Source organism: Sturnira hondurensis, unplaced genomic scaffold (genome assembly GCF_014824575.4).
Source record: "Sturnira hondurensis isolate 20B ecotype Veracruz unplaced genomic scaffold, ASM1482457v3 Scaffold0018728, whole genome shotgun sequence".
In the NCBI taxonomy this organism is placed as follows: Eukaryota; Metazoa; Chordata; class Mammalia; order Chiroptera; family Phyllostomidae; genus Sturnira; species Sturnira hondurensis.
This window is the reverse complement of record NW_028091359.1, coordinates 5,713,676-5,738,160: the sequence shown is the minus strand read 5'-3', so window position 1 is coordinate 5,738,160 and position 24,485 is coordinate 5,713,676. Positions and strand designations below refer to the sequence as shown.

At 46.1% G+C, this 24,485-nt stretch overlaps 1 protein-coding gene across 3 annotated transcripts in view; it reads right to left on the bottom strand.

Annotated features, from left to right (window-relative positions):
• Positions 1 to 2,717: 2,717 nt before the first annotated feature.
• Positions 2,718 to 24,485, bottom strand: part of TANC2 (tetratricopeptide repeat, ankyrin repeat and coiled-coil containing 2) — a 321,540-nt gene continuing 299,772 nt past the window's right edge. For 2 of the 3 annotated variants that reach the window (XM_037070369.1, XM_037070370.1), the window contains 9 exons: positions 20,714 to 20,847; positions 19,453 to 19,576; positions 15,338 to 15,513; positions 14,900 to 15,032; positions 14,321 to 14,350; positions 13,418 to 13,509; positions 11,456 to 11,602; positions 8,964 to 9,064; positions 2,718 to 7,393 (listed from right to left, as the gene is read on the bottom strand). In XM_037070369.1, coding sequence (XP_036926264.1) covers positions 5,434 to 7,393; positions 8,964 to 9,064; positions 11,456 to 11,602; positions 13,418 to 13,509; positions 14,321 to 14,350; positions 14,900 to 15,032; positions 15,338 to 15,513; positions 19,453 to 19,576; positions 20,714 to 20,847 — 2,897 coding nt within the window. In that variant the 3' untranslated portion in view covers positions 2,718 to 5,433. The remainder of the gene's footprint in view (positions 7,394 to 8,963; positions 9,065 to 11,455; positions 11,603 to 13,417; positions 13,510 to 14,320; positions 14,351 to 14,899; positions 15,033 to 15,337; positions 15,514 to 19,452; positions 19,577 to 20,713; positions 20,848 to 24,485) is intronic. The other variant, XM_037070371.1, reaches the window with a different exon arrangement.

The window sequence follows — 24,485 nt, the reverse complement described above, 5'->3', positions numbered from 1 at the left end:
CTTTTCACATCTATCTCACACAGCTCACATGTACAGACAATAAAACTGCTCAAGCAAGTACAGCAAAGGAAAACGTCTTTCCTTATACACAGGGGGCTAGATGCCTCTGCTGGGTGTGGGACATCCCCACAGCACGAGTTCACAACTGTGTGGTGTTCAATATATCAGGATAGAGAACATGCATTGGATAATATACTGTACAGAGAGAGTCTTTTACATCTGAGTCATAGAAAACCTAAAGGAAAACTAAGTGCATTAAAGCTTTTTCCAGCAAGTGTCTTGAAAGGACAGCAAAGAGGAGGAAGAATCAAAATCATATTAGTACAAATCACTCTTTAATTGTTGACTGTACATGTCTGTACTAATTAAAATCATCTTGGATTTGGAGGAGACAAAACAGACACAAAGATGCTGTGGTACATGGAAGGGAGGCCATGCCTGAGAACGGCACCTGCCCTGAGCCTGATGAGGAACCGGCCCCTCTCAGCAGGAAATCAGCCAAAGGGACAAAACAAAACAAAACAAACAGACCAGGACAGGAAGTGTAATTTACAGATTTCCAAAATAACCTGTGAATGGAGATGTGGAGCCAGAATTTCTAACTTTTTTTTCCAGTTAGGTTGATACGCAATAAGGCAGGTGCATTCAAGTACTGAATTTTTCAGAATTATCTGTCTGTCTGGTCTTGGGAACAGGAGGGATTGAGACCAGTCCCCCTAACCAGATGTTCTGGTTAGTAATTAGGCAAAAGAAAAATCCAGCCAGCAAGTGCTAGAAAAACAAAGTAGCTAGGCTCCTTCCTTTCCAGAGTAGGTCTGCCTACAAAAACAAAAATGATGCTGGCCTGCATCTACGTGCATCCAGCTAAAACCTGACAGGTCAGCTTAGTGGAGATATCACGGAGTTGGCAGGAAGAAATGAGATGGTATGGGTGAGGAGACATGAAAATAACACTTGATTTTTGGTGTCCAATTATACGTTCATTTGGTACTGACTTTCAAAGCTCTGACTGTGGCCGTGCGGCCACAAGCATCTCAGGGTGGTTCAGCTGCTGTGAGGCATGGGACACCGAAATGCAGGTTACCAACACTTCAGCCCTTGAGTGGTCTGTGTTATAAAAGGAGTTGATGAAGACCCAGTGGTTATTCAAGTAGCTCTGCACATGGCTCCACCAGCCCCATTGTGCTTGTGTCCAGGCCCCCAGCCAGCCACCTTTTCTTGGGAGAAGCCAGAGCTGAGTTCAAGGCATTGCATGGTGAAGGTTTCCATGACACGTCTTTGTAGGTAGCTCTTACCCCTAAGCCCTTTGTTCATTGTTGTTAGTCATAGTAGATGGTCAGTCTGGAATTCCTAGAGGAAAAGGAGGAAAAGCCACGCCTCCCCACACCAGGGCACCTCAGGCCTGGGTGTGGAAGCAGCAGCAGGCTGCCTTTGCAGGTTAGCTTGAGAAGTGGGCAGCCCAGGGGTAGACAGGCAGGGTGGTGAGGCTGGGGCAGGGGTAGGCACATCCTGCCCCCCCCACCCAGGGGGAGCCTGTTCCATTTTGTGGCAAAGATTCAGTGAGCAGCTGATTTTGTCCAAGGCATTTCTGCAGTATAAAAATAACTATCTTCGAAACAAACCATCCAACTGTGACACCTCTGGAGTTAGAAAAGTTGGAGGCCACGAGGAACTGAGATGGGCGCTCATGGGGAAGGTCTTCTACCCACCCACCTACCCACCCACCCACCCACCCAAGGGAGTTCTAGTCAACCTGCCAGCCTCTGCCGAGCTGAAGGTGCAAAGCAGGTAGTGTTCAAAGGGCTCATCTCGCCACAGCTGGCACAGATGTGTGAGTACCTCTCATTCCAGACCTTGTTCTCTCCCTCCTGAACTCTCTGCGCCTATGGGCCTGCCAGCTGCCCTGGAAGCAGCTCCTCCGGAGATACTGCCCTTCTTTGTTACCAGACAAGCCTGGTGCAGAGCCACAGTGACACCTAGTGGTAAAGTGTGGTGAAGCAAGGAGACGTCCACAGAACCCAAAGTCTATGACAAAAATCTAAGGGAAAATACTTAGGGATATTAAATTAGATACTGATTACTTTTTCTGTTGGGTACATCTCTGGAATATAAAAATACCAATATTTAGAGAGGGGTTCATAAACTACTATACAATATAAGGGCTGAGAATACCTTTCTCTAAGCTGTTCTGTTTACAATAATTTAGGAAAAGTGTTTAGTAATCCAGGCTTAACTAAATCAGTAAACTTGTACCTCTGGACGACAGCCTGGGGCACTGTACATGATTCTAATTAGTGAGATTTTCCTGAGCCTTCACGTTTAAGTTAAACACACCTAGAAAGGGGGCACATGGGAGAACAACAAGGGTTTGTGCTCTATTAACTCGGGACGTTAATAGTGCACGTCCGCAACCTGGGCAAGACACAACAGCAGGCACAGAACGGTCTCCATTCTGTCCGTGCCGAACTCTCACGTTACACAGGTTTTCCCTTTACTTTGTAAATAAGCGTTAATTTTTAATTGCTAATCGTGTGCCTTACTGATCCAGTAAATAAAGTAACCATGTCTCAGGAGTCCTAAGAACATTGCTGGAAAAGCACTTTAAAATCACTGCAAATATTTTTTGTATTTAAAAATTCTTAATCCTTTTGATGCTTATATACAAGTTATTTCTTGTGCTATAAATGTTGTGATCCACTGCTTGATTTCCTGTTTTCCCTTTTTTCTTGAAAAACACACTAAGAGACAAGAGCGGTTTTGCTATTTTCTAATGAAGACATTATTACACTTAAATATCCAGTATTAGAGTTACAAATTCAAACAGTAAAGTGCACCCATTTATAGACATGATGTGATGGAAACCCATTAGTGCAAGAATTCTTGGTGAACATAACATACAGTTTGGTGAGAAACTTATAAGCTGAAGTTTGTCACCACTGTCTCCATTTCAAGGTCGTGTGAATTGGGTGAGAGGAACTCACTGATTTCATCTGAGAAACGTCCCCCCACCTGAAGCCAGACATCGATTCAGCAAGTGCTGCTGGGAGAGGGGCAACTCTAAGGTACAGTACTAGGATCGTCCCATGGCAGTGAAGTAGCAGAACAGGGCACGGGCAGTCCGCTCCCAAGAACTCCGTCTCCCTCCCCGGGAAGGTCCAGTTGGCACTTTGTCGTCAAACACGACTGGCGCCCAGTAGTGACACTCACTTCCTCTTCCAATGGTTAAAAAAGAATCGCATTCTGCTGACATTTTAGGTGTCCTGCCCAGTAAGGCGGAGACCCTAAAATCTCCTGTTTATCCTGGAAAACTGAAAGGAAGACCCTGGGAAGAAGTGGCATCAGAACCTGTTCACCCACCAGTAGGCGAGTACAAGTGGCACGTGTCATGTTCCAAATAAGCAGGGGCACTTTTCTAAGAGACACTGAGAAATTTTTCAGATGTAGCAGCAGCTCCTCAGTGAGAGGTGGTTAAAAAAGGCTAAGATGCAAAAAGCCCAATAGGGTTAAGACCTGGACAAAGAGGGAGTGAGAGGCTGCTGGGCGCCCAGCTGTGGGCTGTGCTGACGCTGTCCATTTATCTTCTCGATGAAGCAGAGACACTGATGCTCACTCTGCTCCAGCTGAGCAGGCAAGTCCTTCAGCATCAGAGAGAGTAGGGAGAGTCTGGGCCTTGAGCTCGCCCAGCTGTCTGCTTCTAGCACAGGGACAAGTCCCGGCCTATTGCAAGGTTGGGGCGGAGGGTCCATCTATTTGGCAGCATCTAAATTAGCAAAGAAGTGTTTCTGATCTCAACTTCTTGCTCCCCACGTCTGAGCAATGCTTTCAGAGGACACTCACTATGACAAACAGGTCTGATCACATCTGGACTTTTAGTCAGGAAACTGCCCTTCCTGTAGCCCTTTACGAACAAGAGCAGAATGACTCCTAGTAACAGCGAACTGATGCTCTTTAGTATGTTGAACTGTAAGAACTGACAAGCACTCAGTCCCGGGCCTGCACTAAGGCTTTGGCTTTCAGTGTTCTTGCCATCCATCTCCTGCTGGCCTGTCACTCAGAGGACAATTTATCAAGAGACCACAAGACACAGGTGTGTGAAGGGTGGCTGCATCAGAAGAATTTCTATCTTGGGTGTCCCCACCCAGGCTGAAGGGGTCCTCCTTCACCCTGGAAAGAGATACTTTGCGGTGCCTGGTTTTCAGATATCACTCCCTAAACACTCCTATATATATAAAAAATAACGGATAATAAAACTAAAGATCTCAAAATGGAACTAGACATCTGGCATGGATTGCAGTGGCCCTGGGTGCGAACTTCGGGAATGAGTCTTTCAGTCCCATGAGAACTCAGTCTGCTTCTCAAAGAACCAATTTCTTCTGGGTTTAAAAAAAGAGGGCCAGGAGCACAAAGACTGGCTCCTGGCGAAGACCCCACTGACAAGATGACTGCACCAGCCAATCTCCAGGAAGAGTTTACTTTTTGTGGAGTATGACGCTCAGTGATCATCAGGATCCAAAAGGGAGACTTATCCAGAGATTTTGTACAGCCTCTCAGTGAGAACCCAGGACAATCTTTCCTTCTCTCTTTCTATATTTTTATTTACTCCTCTCACCCACGGAAAATCAGTAATTTTTAGTGGTTAATTATTAGCTAAAAAACTAAACAATAATTTTCAGTGAATTATCAAAAAATATCTGTGATTCTCACCCAACTTCCTTGGCTGACTGAAATATTTAAGGGGCTGGTTGTTTTCTTAAATGTTCCTGAAATGCTTCTTAGAAAATCAATGTAGTGTCATTGCAAATAATTACCATTTTTCCTTCCAACTTATCAGACTTACTTCTTCCCTTTCTCCTCGATCCTTCGCCCCCCAGGAAGACCGGCAGTTACCTAAATGGACAATCGAGTCCTAGCCACGGCAGGGAGCTGGCAGTCCGGGGCGGAGGCCGCGGCACCCGAGTGCACTGGGCCGGCTATTTGGATAACACTGGATACAAATGCAAAGGCAAAGGGGCATCATACTCTTTCTAAAGTTCCTAGACGAAAACGAACAAGGACATCTTATTTCTGTAAAAAAGGAGAAAGACATTTACACAACAAGAACATCAGTGAAAGCGATTGTCTCCTGGAAAGAGCTGACCAGCGTGTCTGATCTCCCTGGGTTAAAGCGCACGGCACTACAATCTCCTCGTTGGCATCTGAAGAGAGGGAGAGAGCGTGTGGCTGGGGCACAGACAAGGTAAACCGAAGTCCTGGCTCACTGGAGGCCAGCTTCCCAGTCGGCTGCATGCAAAAGATTTCAGCATGTGGGCTGCCACCTCTGAACACCACACAGAAACTACATGAGAAATTAAGCTGGAGAACTACCTGGAATGTGGAAACCAAGCCTGAAAATATGCAGTGAAAACAGATGGGTCTCACTCCAACAAACGTCTTTTAAACATTAGACTCCACAAATGGTCTCTTTGGTTTGATAGGGGATGTCTGCCCTTGTCGAGAGTCCCGGGACAACTGCCTGTACAGGTTGTCCTGATATGCCTGAGCCACGGGGAGGGTCCGAGCCACCTTCACATCAGGGTATGAGGAGGCCTGGCTGACTCTCTCTAAGAGGTCTCCGCGGGATCCGTTAGCCAGCATCCCATGGGGACTGTAATAATCGTCCTCCAGCAAATGGCCATTCTGTGCATTGTTGGTTTTGTTATAAAAGGCAATGTTGCTGATGGATGATGGCGGGCTGAAGGACTCGGGCTGAGGCAAGTTGCCTGGAGACGTGGGGCTGAGAACGGTGTCCACAGATGACACTGCCCAGGTCCGATTCTGCTGGTGGAGGTGGGGGTACTGTTGAGTCCGGGCGGTTTTATCTATGATCCCCATGAATGGTGTGGTCCTGGATCGGGTGGGCTCACTGGGGTAACCTCCCTGAGTGGGAGACACTGGCGACAGTTCGTCACATGACCTATCATATGCCGGTTTTAGTGGGATCTCCATTTGCTGAATCGAGGAGGATGGCCGGAAGGTAGGGGTGAGGTTGGAGGCGGATGAGATACTATTGCTAGACGGAGAGAAGCGGAGGCCTACGCTCTGGGAGTGCAGCAGTGGCCTGGGAGTTGGTGGGTGAGGCTTGATTTCATTGGGGTTCACACCAATAGGTCTTCTGATGAGATGTGACACATCAGGGGAGCCTAGTTGGCTGGAGGAACGCTCCAGATCCAGTTTCGAGTGACACACTGGGTAATAGGATGCCGACTGGCTACGTCCAATCTGTGGGGTCTGGCTGTACCTCATGCCACCCCGATACGCAGAGGAAGGTCGCTGAGGAAGGTCTTCCTTGGCCAACCCTCCGTGCTGACAGATGGCGCCTGCGCTCAGGCTGGCCTGGACGTGCTGCACAGGTCTCCCGTCCCCTACAATCCCCCCAATTGACCCTTGATAAACCAGCCGGCTCTGACTTACTCCTATATCTCCTTGTGAAGACTGGTATTTACTAGCCATCGAATGGGCTACTTGACCATAGGCCCCTGTGGAGATGACAGTGCTCGAGTGAACTGCAGAGCTGGGCTGGTTGCTTCTCACAATCTGGGCCTTCGCCGGCTGTAGCCTGAGCCCTTGCTGGGGAACTGCCACAGGGAGCTGGGGCATCTGGTAGGGCCGCTGCGCCATTTTGGATAATGGAGATTTGGGCCTGCTGGGAAGCTGACTCACATTTGTTTCCTGCTGGTAGCGCACGGGTGAGCCGGACTGGGATCTATAGACACTCATGCTGTCAGCCGGAGGGCTGGCCCGATACTGAGGGCCTCTGCGGAGAGGGGAAGGGGGAGGGCTGGGGTATTCTTTGCTCTGTCCTCCCACAGGAGGGGGGCTAAAGCGGTACGATCCACCCTGATGAGCTGGGGAAGTGTGTGGTGGACTAGGCCTGTAATGAGAGTTCTGATGAGTGGGAGAAAGAGCCGGTGAGGTGGACTGATAGCCCTGTCTAGTGGGAGAACCTACAGAACTACTGGACCGGAAGTCAAAAACCTGATGAGAGCCAAGCGGTGAGCTAGAGATGTAGGCAGAGTCCCGGTGAGCTGGAGAGGAGGGTGGGCTCTGGATGATCGGGAGCCCCTGACTGGGCCGTGCCTCCGTCTGGAGGCCAATGGAAACATTCTCAACATCCTGCTCCAGGTACTCCTCTTCAAACAGGTCTTGCACCAAGTATGTATCTTCATGCTGTGGTTCAGGTTCCGTTTCTTCTGGTAGCTGCTGCTGAGGTGGCTGTGGCGGCGGCGGCGGCTGCTGCTGCTGCTGCATCTGTCTACACTCCTCCTCCACTCTCATCAGAAGTCTCTGGATCTCACGGTTGTTTGGACACAGCTTGATGGCCTCGTTCAGATCCTCTAAGGCTGCTGCAAACTGTCTGCTTGACAAAATGTAAACACAGGAACTGGAGTTATTCTGAATCAACAGGAACCACCCAGAGCAGAGAACACGGTTACTATTTCAGAGAACTGCAGTAGCATCTGTGGGTGTTGGGGGCTTTTTGGTTTCACGTGATTTGTAAAGAAGGAAACAGGTAGGCTGTCATTCTAGACGAGTCCAGAATGATTCCCTAACCTGTTCTGCCTCCATCTTCCCTGGCCTCTCTGGGATTCGTGGAGCAATGTCCCCACTTTGTCAGTCCAGCCAGGCCCTTCAGGAACTTTCTCGGTGCCCAAATGCACACCAGGCAGCATGAGGGCGGGGTGGGGTTGTCATTTACAGGGTCACTGTCAATTAGCTTAGGAACAAAACAGTAATAACTACAATACTTAAACATCTTGCTAATTCAGCAGAACTTTTTCTTTATATTCTTGATATTTGGGCTCCAAGTTTCAGCCTATTCTGTCCTCTGCCCTTTCTATCCCTCGTCCCTTAGTGCTGCTCCTCTTCCCTCCTGCCCCATCAAAGCTGGGGAGGGGTTAGGCTTGGTGACTAGGCAGCTCAGATTCTAATTTACAAACGCGGACATGACCGTCAGAGGTATTCCCATCCTCTGTTAATACTTCCCAGGGAAGGAGCAATTGGCCTTGTAGGAAAGGAACTATCCTGTGGGAAAGAGAACTCTACAGTCACGCTTCTGAAGAACTCCGCTGTCCCAGCTAGTTAAGGCTGATACTGCTGCCACTGTCATCACTGGGCTTGCCCTGGGTTTGATTTTCAGGACCACACTGATGCCCTGGCTGTGTCCGTGAACCTGAAGCCATTCTTTCCCAGGCAATTTGGGAGAAGGGTGGGATGCTGGGCAAGAGGCATCAAGGACAGTGACAAGTTATCCAAAGGTCACTGATGGCAGGTTCTAGGTCTTTTGGGGGCCTTTCCTGCCCAATGGCCAAACCACAGTGGACAGGCACGAGGAAAGGAGTTTCCCGTGGGCCCCCTCAATCGTGGCATCAAGAGCCTCCTGTCTGTGTGTGTGTGGTGTGGGGTGGCGGTGGCAGGGGTTTAGGACAGGTCTGATGCCACCAGACTTGAGGGGAGCCCCAGAAGGAAGACTATACAAGCCAGGGATTCCCAAAACGCCTCCAGGAAAACAAAGAGGAGCCTGTGATATAAGTGAGCTGTTCTACTGTTCCCTCCAGAAGGGTCGGGAGGATGTTTGCTTAAGTGACCTCTTCTTAAGTCACCAGTGCCTCTTTATGCTGTCTGCTTTGGGTGTTAAAAAGCGACTGAGATATTGTCAAGGCTTCTCAGAAGAAGGTGCCGTTCTCCAACAACGCAAAGGCATTTTTCACCCAAAGCAAAATGCTCTAGATTTCCATAGCCCCGAGGATCTGCCAATCTTAAGCTGAGGATGTGCGATGGGAGCCAACCCCGAAGCTTGGCCCTAAGCGTCCTCAGGGATAGACACACTCGGGTATATCATACGCCCTAGGACGGCCTACATTGCCTTGGCCAGATTTTCAGAAAAGAGACCTCTTGCTTTTTACCCTCTCTCTCTCTCTCCTCACCTGCTGCTGCGTTTTGCCCTTGCTCTTGCATAGTAAGCTTCATAAGATTTCGGTTTCAGCTCCAGGGCTTTAGTAGCAAATTCCTCCGCCATTCCAAAATCCTGTCATTACAATAGGTGTGCAAATGAGTCATTGAAGAGATATGAAAAATAGACAACTTGGGAATAACACAGATCATATGTACATTTTTTTGGACACTTATGGATGGAACACCTGGAATCCCTGACATGCCTGGTACGGCTCTGGCCATGCGGCCCACAGCCTGAAAGTCCCTTCTGCCTTTGCCCTGGGTGGCCCTTCAACCTCTCATGGGTTTCATCTGCCTGTAAGTATAAAAACGCCTTTCTAACGAAGTTCTTTCTAGCCCAGAAGCCAAATGTAAACCCAATGAAGCACCTGAAATTGGAAACCTGAACTCTTTGTTTTTAAAAATGATTTTATTTATTTTTAGAGAGAGGGGAAGGGAAGGAGAAAGAGGAAGAGAAACACGGATGTGAGACAGAAACAGCGATTGGTTGCCTCTCACATGCTTCCCGACTGGGGACTGAACCTGCAGCCTTTTGGTTTGTGGGATGACGCCCAACCCACTGATGCACACTGGTCAGGGTGGAAACCCCAACTCTTGTTACACATGTGTCTGATGCAAACACACACATCTACACCTCATGAAGAACTGCATCCTGTCTCCCACCTTCCCACCGTGCCCACTGTTGCTTGGTTTCCTCAGGGATGAGTGAGATCCAGGAGGATGGGGGCTGTGAACTGGACAGAGCAGGGCGGTGGGCCTGGATCAAGACCCCGGTCTGCTCTGTGACCCTTCAGAGTGTGTTGTATGTTTCCTCACCCATACCTCCTTCACAGTTGGGGTTAAGAGCTACTGAGCACTTGAATGCCCTGCACACAGTTCTCGGCACATAGTAGATGTTCAGTAAATGGCACTTTCCTTTCCATTTCAGAGGACTTCTCTGGTCTGTTCTTTCTCTTAACTGGTGCTGTACTTAAGAAACACTGGGCATAAAAAACCAAAAGAGGACCCACTCTGCGACTGGGGTCTGCGCTATGACTGCATCTCTTGATCACTGAGGCTCCCTGGAGGCACAAAGCCGTAGATTTTACCCTTACACAAAAGAGAAGTTTCTCCTTCTCTTCTAATGTCAAAGCCATAGCACAGCACAGTAGCCTCTGGTCACACTTGTGATTCCTAATGTGGAAAACAGGCCTTAGGCAAAAGAAAAGCTCTGGGGCATAGGTAAAAACATTTTTTGTTTTTTAATTCATGGTCAGTTTTCTATCCAGGAAGACAGACTTCACGTGCTAAGCAGAGCACTGGTCACAGGACGTGACTGTTTGTTAGACAAACAAGTCACTAGTAGGTTGGCAGCACTTTGCCTCATTCTCACTAGCTGGCATCACAGGAGGCCCCGGTGAACATCCTTTTGCTTCATATAAGAACCTCACTGCCTCCCCCTAGAGCACGGCCTCTTCTTCCCACGGGAACCCCTAATGCAGCCCCACTGTCCTCAGCACCCAGCACAACTCTGCCTTTTAGAGCCCTGTGTCCTCTGAGACACCCCAGTCTGTATCGGGGCTCTTTTCATGGTCAGATTTTAGATGGATGGGATGAAGATCACACACGCAAATCATCTTTCTGGTACCGAGAGTAGATCCACTGCCACTGAGGCTGAAATCTCACTGTGGTAGCACCAAGTTCTTTAGTGAACAACATTCCTGTTTGGCTTGGGTGATGTCTGTCTCTTGATGCACAGTGAGACCTCAGGCTGGTGGACGTCAGCAATTCCTGACATGGTCCTAGCTATACCCAGCATCTGAGAGAGGGTTCTTGGCCCTGGAGTGTATGCATGTCAAGGTTGCTGAGGGCATCAGCGACGGTGTCTGCAAGGCAGGCAAAAGGGACCACAGGCTACTTGGGAGATAATAAAGGACCAGAAAGAGCTCTAAACTTTTTCCCGCAAAAAGAAGGAACATGACATGCTAGGATAAAAAGATGAGGAAGGAAGAAGTGAAAAGGTAAAGAGTAGCCTTAGAGGTTAAACCCTGAAGTTCATGGTCCTAAGCACTCTTTCCAGCCCATCTATCAAATGACTTGAGTCTTCTAGAAAGGAAGAGAATGACTAAAATTTGTATCTCATCACAGCTGGAGCTGTAGCAACAACTGCTCTCACATTTTCCCAAAGACCAGAAAGTTGACTTAGTGGTGGGGAAGATGATGATAGTATTTCAATCACTTTCAGTGGGAATTATGAACGTTCAAAAAGCTATAAAGTGTCCACAGCATTATTTTTTTTAGTTTGAGATATGGATTATACATAAGAGTTAATTTCCTTCAAATTGCAAATGTCAGTGCTCTGTGAAGGACAACCAATTTCCAAATGGGCCAGAGAAGGATTTCAGGGGCCTGGGGAAAGCTGGTGAGTGACATGGACTGTCAACTTCCAGGGCTGCAGAAAGGAGCTGGGATGAGAGAGACTTACGTTCATTTTCCTGCGGCATCGAGAGAGGTTGAGGAGAAGAGACACCTTCAGTTCCCGGAAGGTTTTCAAGTCCTCACCAAACCCTTCTCTAGGGAACTTCTTCAGAGCATACTGGTAGCGCTGGGCAGCCTCCTTTACTTTACCTTTCTAATGGGAGGGCAAGATGGCAAAACACAGAGTTGGTCTGGGGAGCAGCTGAGTGAGTCTGGTCCCACTCCCTTCCTCCTCTCTCCCCAGTTATTGCTAAGGGTTAGCCCTCCCAACCACCACCTACAGTAGGTTTGGCACTGCAGGGGAGACAGAAGGCGGGAAAAGCCGGGGGCCTAGTTTCCCAAGTGGATTCCTAAGGGACTAACTTCACACATTCCAAAGGAGCTTTTTCTCGACTTGGTATCCCTGCCACACATGTCACTTCCTAGCCCCAAGCACGCCAAGTTCTTACTACTTCCCCAAGTCTGGCTTGTCTGGAAAACCCTTTCCTGCTGATGTTCCACCTTGCCAGTCCCCTAGAAGAGGTCACTCTCGTCCTCACAAAGAATGTAGCATCTAAAACAAGTTAGCCGCTGGTTCCTTAATCTCATGGCATAAAATAATACGAGATTTCCTGCTTTTGGAGAGGGTGTGGGTAGGGCAGTAGTGGAGAAGTGAAACTTCGAGTTTGTGATGCTGTCTGACGACGCAGGAGGATTTTCTGAGATGAAGTAAAGCTATGACCAATTTAGGGGACTGGTCACGGGAGCCTTGAACCTTTCTTACTATTTGTGTTTGAAAAATCTATGAGCTGAGCTGAGAAGGAGGTAGAAGGCTCCCCCCATTCCTCCAGCTGATCTTCATCTGCTCCACTTCTTCTATATGGCTGCGACTCTACCAGGGATCCCCATCTCTTAGTTTCCCGTTAGCACCTCTCATTAAGGAGAGATTTGGGGTCTTCCAAGGTAGAACTCTGGGTGGGAACAGTAGTAGCTCTGCCCACTCTCATTAGGAGGTGGGACTCCTTGTCTTAGAATACCAGAAGCTATGTTACAACCAGGGTTTAGGTTCTTGAGGGCAGTGTCATTCTGCAGTCCGTGAGTGTGACGGTGAAAGAGGCCCTTCACTGAAGTCACGTGAAACATGTTTGGGCCAGGACTCAAGTTTCCTAGAAGCCTAAGAACCTTAGATTATCATGACTCTCAAAGTGTCCTCAGGAAACATCACCCTGCTCTCAGGAACTCTGTACATTCCTTACACGGGGGGGGGAGGGGGAATATGTACTTCACAATCATTCCCTCATCTTTGGGCCTACAGATGTCTCAGTGATGCCCACTGACAAAAGCTGGGCTGGATTTGTATTTACCTTTAGAAGGAGATTCAGCTAATCTTAACACAGTGAGGTAATTCTGACATGGAATGTTCTCCAGGGGCTTTTTACAGGCCACGAGAGTTTGTGTTAGAGTATGGAGCCTTCTGCTTGAATTGTGAATACAACTGAGTGTTGTCCTGTCATTCAGCGAGTGACTTCAAACAAATCTTGTAATTGCTATTTGTATTGCTATCCCTCAGGGATACTGATGAACTATTATTACTGTTAGAGTTTAAAATATATGTATAGATCAAATAGGAAAGATCGGATCAGTGACTCTTCCATGGACTGGAAATACCTATGGTACGCAATTTTTGTTTTACTTGTCCCATGCATTTTCAGGTCCCCCTTATCAGAGGCCATGTAGAATCTACATAACTGCCAAGGAGTGGTTAACACCAGGTCTGCAGGTTGATCAGCTACAGGCACGTGCAGGCTATTCTTGCTCTCATACTGGGAAGGCAAAACCCCAGGATCCTCAACCTATGAGCCCATCACCAAGGGCTGGCACGCTCTCTTTGTCTCTAGAGCCAAAGACGGGAACTGTCAAGACTCCAGTAGGTTCCATATGCAGAGAACAGTGGCTGCTGGGAGGAGACTTTGTTCCTCCCTCCCCTCACCTTATAAAACATGTCCCCCTCTTCCATCAGCTTGCTCAACAGGATGATCATGATGTCTGGTTTGGAGGTGGCCATCGCCCATGTGGCTGGACCTGTAGTGTACAGGATGCATGATGGGTAAAAAACTCATACAATGTAAGGGTGGTAGGAAGCTAGGTGAAAAAAACATCCTGGGGAAATTTCTGCTGAGAGAACAACTTGTTCCACAACGATTTCCTCATCGTTTAGACCTGGGAGTATCTCAGTGACTCCCCTGCCAAGAAGCTGCGTTGGACTTGGATTCACCTTAAAATAAGAATATTTGAACTGTCTGAGTTCGCGCCACAGGAGGGCAGCAAAGCCTGCACCTCGTATTAATACTTGGGCAGGCAACGGCTAAGTACGGAGTTATTCTAAATAAGAAAATTGGGAGAAAAGGTTTACCTTAAATGTCACCATACAATTTTAAATATCCAAAAGGAGTAATTTATTTTAGAATCTGGGACTCAAAGTTCCCAGGTGTTTAGTCTGTTAATATTTAAATACATACTTGCAGGGGAAACCATTCGAGCTCTGAAGGCTCCCTTCATTTGTCAGTATTGAATAGGACCCCCTGGATTTACTGTGAACCAGGAGCACAGTCCCAATGTCAAACAGACGTGAAACAAGCCCCCAGAGAGAAAGAAAAGGTTAAATCGATTAGTTTACAGATGCCTGAATTATTTACCAACTAAGCTTTTCGGGGTTAGTTATGAAAAGTTCAAGTTATTCTCTACAACAGTCATTAAAAAAAATCTTCTTTTAAGGTGAAGTAAATTAAAAGATTAGAGGTGAGGGGGACTCATGCAGGCTAAATCAAAGAGGAGAAGGCAAAGCTGACCAAGCCATCAGACCACGCCTGATGCTGACAGCGGTGAAATATACCTCGTGGGCGACTCGGTAACGTCTGACAACCTTCAAAGAAAGGAGAAAACAAAAAGTTGTAGGAGAGGAAAAAAAAATGGATGAAGGTGAAAAAAAAAAAAGAAGGAAAAAGCAGCAGTGAGAGGCAGGCAGCAAAAAAGCCAGCATATAAGCCAACCCTTGTCTACAGGTCTGTGGGAGGGCAGCGAGTGGGACAGCAGCAGCGGGGCCTTGAGCGTCTGCAGCGCGCACAGCAAGGGAAAGCAAAGGCTCACGGCCGTGCAGGGATCCAGGACGCTCACAGGGTGGGGCGAGCACAGAGGCACGAGCACTAAAATGTGCTTAGGGTCAGAGTAGCCTCCTGGCTAAGGCTACTAGGGGCACGGCATATAACCATGTTATTTGTAGACACAGGGTAATGTAGACCATGGCTCAGATGGCTTTCTCTGGGACAAGAGCCTTCCTGTTCACTTGGACAATAACTGGGCCAGGGCAGAGGGGAAACTACATTCACTCACACCAAACACCCTGGGCAGCCAGACCGCCGGGCCAGTCTGGCCCCTGGGCACAGATGGCCACCACCGTCTTCCTTTCTCCTACCTATCTTGGCTCCTTTCTTCAGCAGAGTGACAACGACAGAAGTGTTCCGGCACCCCACCGCCCTATCCAATGGGCGCATTCCACTGTAGTCCACGTGCTCGATCATGGCCCCGTGATCCACCAGGAACTGGACCTAGCGTGTGGATCAAGCAGAGCAGTTAACACCAGGACAATGGCTCAGTGCTGCTCCACTGAGGCGCTGGCTGCTGCCTGCCCTTTACTCAACTGCTGGTCTGAACCAGCCTGGCCAGCCATGGTACTTTAGGTTACCCATGCTCTTGGTCTTTAATGGTGTTTTGAATTTCTGTCCTCTATCAAGTATAGATCCAGGAACTTTGTATCAGGAAGCACCATACACAACCCTCAACCCCAGAAAACACTAGGGAGGGAAAACCTTCCCTCTCCGTAAGACCCAGAGGCTTGTTTAAAGGTACTCACCACCTCAGCATCACCATAGAAAGCTGCCAGATCCAGCGGGGTGCGGCCATTCTTGTCAGCATGGTCTGTGGCAGCTCCATTATCCACCAGGGAACGTACTACAGAGAGATGACCCTTCAAACAAGCCCAGCTGAGGGCTGTCAATCCTTCTTTGTCCATCAGAGCAATGGAGGCACCTATAAGAGCGAGTAGAAGGCAGGGCTGAGGAGACATGGACGTTCATAGCAGAAGGGAAAGCTGGTACTTCAGGTGTTCATTCTACTGAAGCACAGCTTTCGTTTTGGGTCTGTGAGTTACCTTCCAATAAAAACTATTACAAAATGGATCCTGCAAGCTGTCAGTAGATGAGAGTCCAGCTGTGTTACCAGGAATTCCAGGTCCTCCACAGCCTGTCCCCAGTCATACTCTGTCCTTTCGTGTCATTACTCCCACGGAAGATTGCTCTACGTTGGTGTAATGGACGAGCTCACTGCCTCCGGCATCTCCCATAAGCACTCCTGAGCCCTCCCTTCCGGTCCTGCCGCTCCCTGGCGTGGAACACTTTTTCTTTCCCCACGACTTGCCTCACTTCTACCCGTTTCCTAGGAACCATCTCAAATCTCTGTGTCCAAGATGCGTCTCACCATTCACTGTTACCTCTCCTTGGATCTGCTTCACATGTCGCCTTATTTTGTTATTTTTCTAATATATCCTACCTGCATGTAATAAATTCTCAATGAATGTCTTTGGAACTCAGTGAGAGCCTTTTATTTATAATGGGATAAACTCCTTGAGATTCTCATAAAACAGGAGTTCAACACATGTTTATCACTGATGAGAGAATGTGGGGAAATGGACTCAGGGAAAGGGACTGAACCCAGGCCACAGGGGTAATTCAAAGTTTAACTAAACTAGTCAGCCTTCAATAACCTCATGCCTACTCTCTTAACCCCTTTTATATTCTGCATCTACCTTTGAAATGTCTATTTTCATCTGTAAAGATCAAGCTCACTTGACACATTGTTTTGTAATTAATCTAAAATTCAATATAAATTTGGTTCTCAGCCTACACTGTAAGCTCTTGGATGGCAAAAAGCCTATTATTACCTTGCTAGTTCTGAAGAGTACCTCAGATAATTCCTTTCACACAGTTGGCATGTCACACTTACTAAATTAGAGATCAACTTACTGCACACAAAACGCTTTCCAGGCTGCCTCCTAAGCAGGACAGGATTCAGATGTCAGATCAAGCTTAGGACCTGCCACAGCCAGCTCAGGGTCTACTGGGTATTTATCTGGCCTATCACCTTTGTTTCCCTAGAGGTCAGATAGCCAGACTCTGAGGCTTCCCACAGCAGGACAAAGGGCTGGAAGACACCAAACCTCTCACGCTGAGAGCCGTTTATGTACTGGGTTATCTTTTCTTAATGGTACATTCTGCAATTAAAACAACGCCTCTAACATGGAATGACTTTGACTATGGGACAGAATCCAAGCAGTCTTCTCAGACACAATATCTAGAAATTCCCTGGAGAGAGTTCAACAGTGGTGAAAAAAACCAGGATAAGAAGGTTCTAGATATATATTACAGACAAACTGATTTTCCAAATACTAGAAAAGATGAAATTTAAGAAATTAAGAGGAGATGCATATGAAATAAACCCATAGGTTCAATATACTTCCAAAATTCAATTTGTAATCTTCCTTCTCTCTTTTTTCCCCTCTTCCACTTAATGGAATCACAGGTCTCCCAAACATCCATCTTCAAACTTTGGAGTTATCTTCAACACATCCCCCTTATTTCCTACATGCAATCAATCCTTATATCCAAAATCGTTTTTGCACTTGGCCCTTCTGTTCTATTTTAACAGCAACTGCACCTGGATTAGGGCCTCGCTGCCTCTCATCCATTCTACTACAATGGCTTGCTAATGGACCCACTGGGCCACCGTAATTCTTTCATCACCTCTACTACTCACTCTATTGCCTAAGTGATATTTTTTCAAAAGCACAACTTTAGCACCAATTCCCTTTCTAAAAATCTTGAAGGCCGCCCCCTCACTGCCTTTAGAATTAAGTCCAGACTCTTTCAATCTATTCCTTTTCAATTTCTTTGCACGTATGTTTCCCACTGTATTTCCCAGCAGCCCTCGTGAATGTCCTCGGACAACTCCCGCAATTCCCCACACCTATTGGGTACTGCTCCTCCTTCTTCGCCTTTCAATTGCATTACTCCCTCTCCCTAAACACAGAACATTTTTCCTATTTAAATCTTATACTCTGTCCTGTTCTAACTCAAATACCTTTATCAGAGCACTTAGGATTCTCCCCCTTTTAAGGCAGTTTTTACCTTTGTTTCACCCTTCCTTGCCAGATTACATACAGACCCTTTGAGGGCACAGATCATAGTATATTAATTAAAAAAATTACAGGTTCTAGCTCAGTGTTCTACAAATAATGCAGGCCAAACAAATGTTCATATAACTTGTTGATTTGGTAAAAAGCTTCTCAGTGAAATGTGAAAAATGAAATAGTACAAAGACCAGAATCTCTGCAGTGGTTCAGGGAGAACAACTTGCTAGAATCTGTGCCGAAGGAGCTTCTGCTGGAATGTGGCGGACACTGTGCAGCTACCTAAAGGTTATCAGTGGCTGAGGAGGTCCTGCCTTTTCTAGGAGACTTGGGCTTTTCTGGGACATTTATTCCTGCCACATCTTATCGTGGGAATGTAGGCACACCCCTCTTTCTCCCCCAAAACCCCTCTAGCAGAAGTGAGGAGAGATCACAAAACCAGGATAACACATACTGGGCAAACAAGAACCACTCTGCACACTGGAAGAGCAGTTCTCTCATTCTGATCCCACTTTGCGAGCTGAGGCTGTGGATACAAATCTTCTTTGAAAGACACAGCTCAGCATCCAGTAAGTATCTGATTGAATTGTAGTTTTGAAATCTTAGAAGAAACCTCTTCTTCCTAACTCAACTACCCTCAGCCCTGACCTGGACATGATTCTTTAGGAGGTTGGTTTCCTTGAAGTGTGTATGTTTATGAATAGATGTTTTAGGTCCAGTTTACTAACAGGAGAGGCTAAGTGGAATGGAACCATTAAGGCCAGTCCCAATCACACTGCCTCCTGCTTCACGCAAATGCTCAAGCTCCACTAGGAACTGCAGAGTCGCCGGTGGTTCCAGCTCTTCTTCTGCACAGGTCCACCACCACTCGCCACTGCTTTGCACAGGCAAATGAGGTCACAGCAATCAAAAGGACCCTGAAGTGTTTTGATGGTGGTGTGTATCCTTGAACTTATTTCCCATTCATCAGGAATATGTGAATGTTGGCAAACATCAGAAGGAATTTATGACAACGGGTAGATAACAATATCCTCAGTCCTCAAATAGGGTCCCATTTTCAGCAATTGTCTTAGCTTCCATTTGCCTCCTTGGGTTCAGGAGAAATATTGATGGTGCAGGATTACAAAATAATCGATAAAGTTAAAATCAAAATACAATCTCTGGCAGATGAACATTTATTATGTGTACATTAAAAATTCAAAGTTTGGAGATTAGTGATTTAGAGTTTTAACTGTGTTAATTTGATTAGAATACTAAAGATCCCTCAAGCCATAAGGAAATAGAGAATGTCTAATAGAGTTAGACGGGTCCCACTGTACGTAAGGGGAGAGGAGATGGACTTTCATTTTTTAACCAACTGGGTTAGTAACACCTGTTTTTAGCAATTTTTGGAACCCATCACCGGAAATCACGATTTCCTTATGTTGTTACCGGCACTGACCATCTGGCTCTGGCATCCCAGGACTAACCTTGTGCAAGCAGAAAATCCACAGTCCCCAGGTGGCCTTCGGAAGCAGCCATCATCAGGGGAGTCCGGCCCTGCTTGTCTGCCATGTTGACATCAGCTCCATGCGTGAGCAAAAGGTCAACAATCTGCAAGGGCAGAGAAACAGGAACCATCAGAAAAGCTGCTGAGCAGACGCAGGCATGCCGGCTCTGACGCTGTGTGAAGTCCCACNAGTAACACCTGTTTTTAGCAATTTTTGGAACCCATCACCGGAAATCACGATTTCCTTATGTTGTTACCGGCACTGACCATCTGGCTCTGGCATCCCAGGACTAACCTTGTGCAAGCAGAAAATCCACAGTCCCCAGGTGGCCTTCGGAAGCAGCCATCATCAGGGGAGTCCGGCCCTGCTTGTCTGCCATGTTGACATCAGCTCCATGTGTGAGCAAAAGGTCAACAATCTGCAAGGGCAGAGAAACAGGAACCATCAGAAAAGCTGCTGAGCAGACGCAGGCATGCCGGCTCTGACACTGTGTGAAGTCCCACTGCTGGACAGGGCGGTCACCTCTGCACGTAACTTTACACCGCAAGAGCCCCCTCGAGCTCCTGCGGGTCCTAGTACCATGTGATCTGATCTCCGACTCTCTCAGGGATAGCTAAAAGAGAAGAACTCACCTCCGCATGTCTGACTCGGCCACAAAGTAAAATAGAATTTAAGATAACAGTGGCTGAGATGTAGACTAAGCAATCCATAACTTAAGCTCCAGCACAAGTTGCTACCTATGTCAGTGCTATTTTTTTGACCTCTGAAAGTTGCAAAGCTGCCTGCAGTGAATATTTATGACTAAACTGAACCCAAGAGTGTCTCTAATAATTCTTTAAAATTAAAAAAAAAAGATTTTATTTATTTTTAGAGAGAGGGAAGGGAGGGAGAAAGAGGGGGAGTGAAACATCAATGTGTGGTTGTCTCTTGTGTGCCCCCTACTGGGGACATGGCCTGCAATCCAGGCATGTACCTTGACTGGGAATCGAACCGGCGATGCTTTTGTTTGCAGGCCTGCGCTCAATCTGATGAGCTACACTAGAGAGGTCTAGTAACTCTTTAGCACTGTTTGGCTTCTAGAGCTTTTTTTCCTACTTGAAGACTTTGAAGGAATATTAACAATATGCTTTCTTTTCCATCCTAAATGTATAAATTAGCATTTTTCCAGAGCCAAACATCGTGGGAAAGAGCACATAACTAGAATTTATATACACCACATTTTCTTTTACCAAGTCTCAGACACCTGAGGGTCAGCAGGGATCTGTTGAGATATGAACCTTCCTGAGAGCCCGCGGATACTGTGTGTTCTCTGGAAAAAGGTAACTCTAGGACCAGACCAAAAGTAGCTAGTCCTTCTATTTAATCTAGAAATGACGATGATTTCAAATGTTAACTTTTGACATAGTCTCAACTAGCACATTAATAACAAATACCAAAGTCCTTAAATCCATTGTCTGCTGGGTAACCCAAACTTTGATTTTTTTCTCTACGCATCAGAAATTCCCACCCAGAACTCACCCTTGCCTGTGGGACTGGAAGTAGCTGCCCTGCTTACCTGCCAGTGGCCCTGGCGAACAGTGCTGAATAGAGGCACTGCCCCTCGGCGGTTTGGCTGGGCCACTGCTGCTCCTTGTTCCAAGAGCAGACGACACACCTCCAGTTTGCCCCTTCCGGCTGCAGCTGTCAGGGCTAAGGGCAGAGAACACAGACTGAAAACAGGTGGCTCTTGTTGTCTCCAATCGTCTGTGTTGAACATGGAAGTATACCTGTGTTTCATTAACACGACTGCTACTTCACCTCTAAGAATAATGGTTTTAGCTATTTTTGCCATGAAGAAAAATTTTAAGGAAAAGTAATGAAGAAAACTACATTTAAATTGGCTTATGTACAATATATGAAGACAGTTATAACAAATTTACTAAAAAATCACCTGTGATCAAACTTAGTTTTATTTTTTCCCATCCTGACTGTCTTCTTTGCTCTGACCTACCTCTTTTTTGGTACCCCTTCCCAGCTACAACCCTTCTACTGGTCCATGGGTGGCTGGAATGCAGAGGAGAGAGCCTCGGCTGAGTAAGGGCTCCTTTTAGAGTTATACCTAGGAGCAACCCCTGGGCCACCTCTATTCCTGGGCCCTTAGACCCCAAAAAACCAAAGCCAGAAAGTGTAGTCCACAAGCTTTAGAGCAGTTTTCATTAGCTGAGACAGATGTTTCTAATATATCTGAAACCATTTCTACACGAGGGCCAGAACTGTTCAAGGTGATAGTTATAAAGATGAGAGGTGTGACAGAGGCCCTTTCTTTCTATTTATTTATTTACTTACTTACTTATGAATGAGAGGAAGGGGAAGGGGGAGGGAGAGAGAGAGAGAGCGCGCACGAGAAACATCGATTTTGTTTTCTCACTTGTTTATGCATTCATTGGCTGCTTCTGGTATGTGTCCCGACTGGGTATCAAACCCACAACCTGGACATATTGGGCCAGCACTCTAACCAACTGAGCTACCTGGCTAGGGCTACAAAGGCTCTTTCTTGTAAATATAAAATGATGGAGTCACAAATAAAAAATAGCTAAATGAAATATAAGGGACACAGCAGGAAGAAACTTAAACATTCTTCTTCCTGTGCTGTTGTCCATAGTTTATACGCTCTTCGATACAGTAGAGATTCTCTGAGTGCCTATTTTATCCTCTGAGTATTATTTTAATAGTAGCAAGAAGAATTTGGAGATATACTTTCTACTAAGTCAATATGTAAACAAACATATTTTGTCTCATTTTTGAGGGGATCACAAATGCATAAGGGTAGTGTTTAAAAGAATGGATGAGGGTAAGGAAAATGGTACACACTGTTACAAAGAAAGAGGATAGAGAACTTTCCTCTGATTTGACTTGGAAAATTGATGCAGTGGTTAGCAGGTTCTTTCTTTATTGTGGGTTCCTACTCCAATGACAAATCAGAAAAAGATAATATTGGCAGGTACAGAGAGTATTCAGTTTGTAAATGTTGGTATCTAAAGAGGGAAGCAATTGAAATTCAAATCAAATGATCACTTGTAATCTTTTTCTTTTAAGTGCAAATTATGACATTTTGTCTTTGACCTTGGCCAAATTTATCCACAACTGATTCATATGCAAAACCAAAATAACATGTAATTTCCACTAAGATAAACCTTCAAGTAACCTTTTCTTTCCTCAATAGTAAAAAGGGCTTATGAAGGAAAATGCGACAAATTTAGAAGATATATTCACTTAAACTAGATGTATCTATGCCTTGTCTTTTGTGTATTTTCAGTTTTATTTTAGAAGCCCTAACAGTATTTCTGTCCTGTTCTCCACAGAAGGGAAGACGCTTGGTCCTCTCTGGGTGAGGGTCATTTCCAAGCCCAGAATGGATGGGTACAGGTATTGATGGGTCTGATTATTCACTTGACAAAGAGTTTTGTCTCTTATTCCTCAAGTCAGAATCAAAGCGATCTTTCCATTCTCAAGTTTGTATTTACAATAGTTCAGAAAAAAACAAACTTTCGTTCCTGTGTCAGAACACAAAGAGCAGTTTAAGAACTTGACTGGAAATCATTACACTGTACACGATAGACCTACACAACGTGGTATGTCTATTACATCTCGGTAGAGCTGGGGCAAAAAAGAACTTGACTGAGTTGGATACTTGTGAGGAACCACAGAATCCCCTGGTTGGCTTTACATAAAACAAATGACTGGGAAAATTTCTAACTCTTCATGTTCAGATCCCATTTAAAGTAGCTACTAGATGACAGGGTTGCATCAAAGTTCCCTTTTAGTGTGCATGGAGCAGGAGCAAATATATTCTTCTTCACAAAATATGAAGAAAACATGGACAGTATTTCAGAATCAAGCCTTTCAGTGATGACACAAGTTCACAAAACACAGCTGAAATGCACCAGTACCCATCTTGAAAGCTAAATGTGGATGGTCTACTCTGACCTGGAGTTACGTTGCTTTGGCTGGCCCATTTCTACCCACTGGATAACACATTTAAATGGGAGGGACTGTTCCATTTGGCCTTTTTCTTTGTTGTATCTTCTCTGTTGCTTAGGTTATGATGTAATTTGGCCAGAATCTCAAAGCTGATAGCTGGACATGGTCACTAACACAGTGGGCTGATTTGTCTTAGAATAAGCCAGCTACGTAAAATGGGATCTGTGCTTTTCAAAATCCAAGAGCAAGGAGTTGCTTTGGCTGGATTTTACAGAAGCCTTATCAAAATTTTTGGAAAAAAAAAAGATGAAAGTAAAGCCAGTTCTGTAAAACAACAAACTGATTCTTAGAGCAAACACAGCAGCATGGAGCCAAATCTCTTCCTGAGAGACCAGTAACAGAATTTGTTCCCTAACTTGTCAGCATCTGATGAGATTATCTGACATAAATGGTCCTTTTTACAAACTCTAAGGAGTTAGAAGAGGCAGACAAGATGCAGCTCACAGCTGGGGAAACAGCCAAAGTCGGCTTGGATGGGATGCCGACACTAAGTAGAAGTCAGAGAAGCAAATGGTTTGTTTGTTTCTGTTTTCAACCTAGAAAGAGTGCAGCAGATAGGTCATGTAAGACCAACAGGACCGAAGTGGTTGAGAGACATAAAACTGATCACTGCTACCTAAAACAACATTAATTAAACATTTGTTGAGCTATTTGTCAGACACTGTCACTGCTCTCAAGGAACTCATGGTTGAGAAGAATAACAAGTAAAAAATACATTATTATACAGTGTGATATGCACAACAGGAGTAAGTCCATGGAGGCACAGAGGAAGAATTGTCTGAGAAGGCCTCCAGGAAGAGATGACAACCTGAGCTAGATGCTGGAAGAGAGACAGGAGACTTCTAGGCATTCAAGGGCAAGGAAGAGGCATGTTAAGTGCAGGGAGAGCATGTATAAAGGCAATAAGGTGGGAAATTGCACATTTATTATTATTGGAGTAACTGGAGAAGATAGGCAATAGATGAGGCTAGAGATCATGACTAGTCCTTTTACGCTACATTAAATAACTTAATGCTACAGGTGGTTATTGAAGGGCATAAGCAGGAAAGGGATATGAACAGACCGTGGCTCAGAAAGATCACTTTACCTGAAGCCTGGGAGATGAACCACAAAAAGGTGAGGCTACGGACAAGAAGACCAGTTAGGGTGTCACTGCAATAATTTAGGCAAGAGATGATGAGAGTATGAATTAAGGGTATCTTGTTTATTTTGTGAACTCGCTTCTTTTTGGCAGTGGGATGGCTCAGGAGCTCCCTCCAGAGTTGGTAAAAGGTTTTAATGCTGGTCCCAGTCTATGCCCCAAAGAC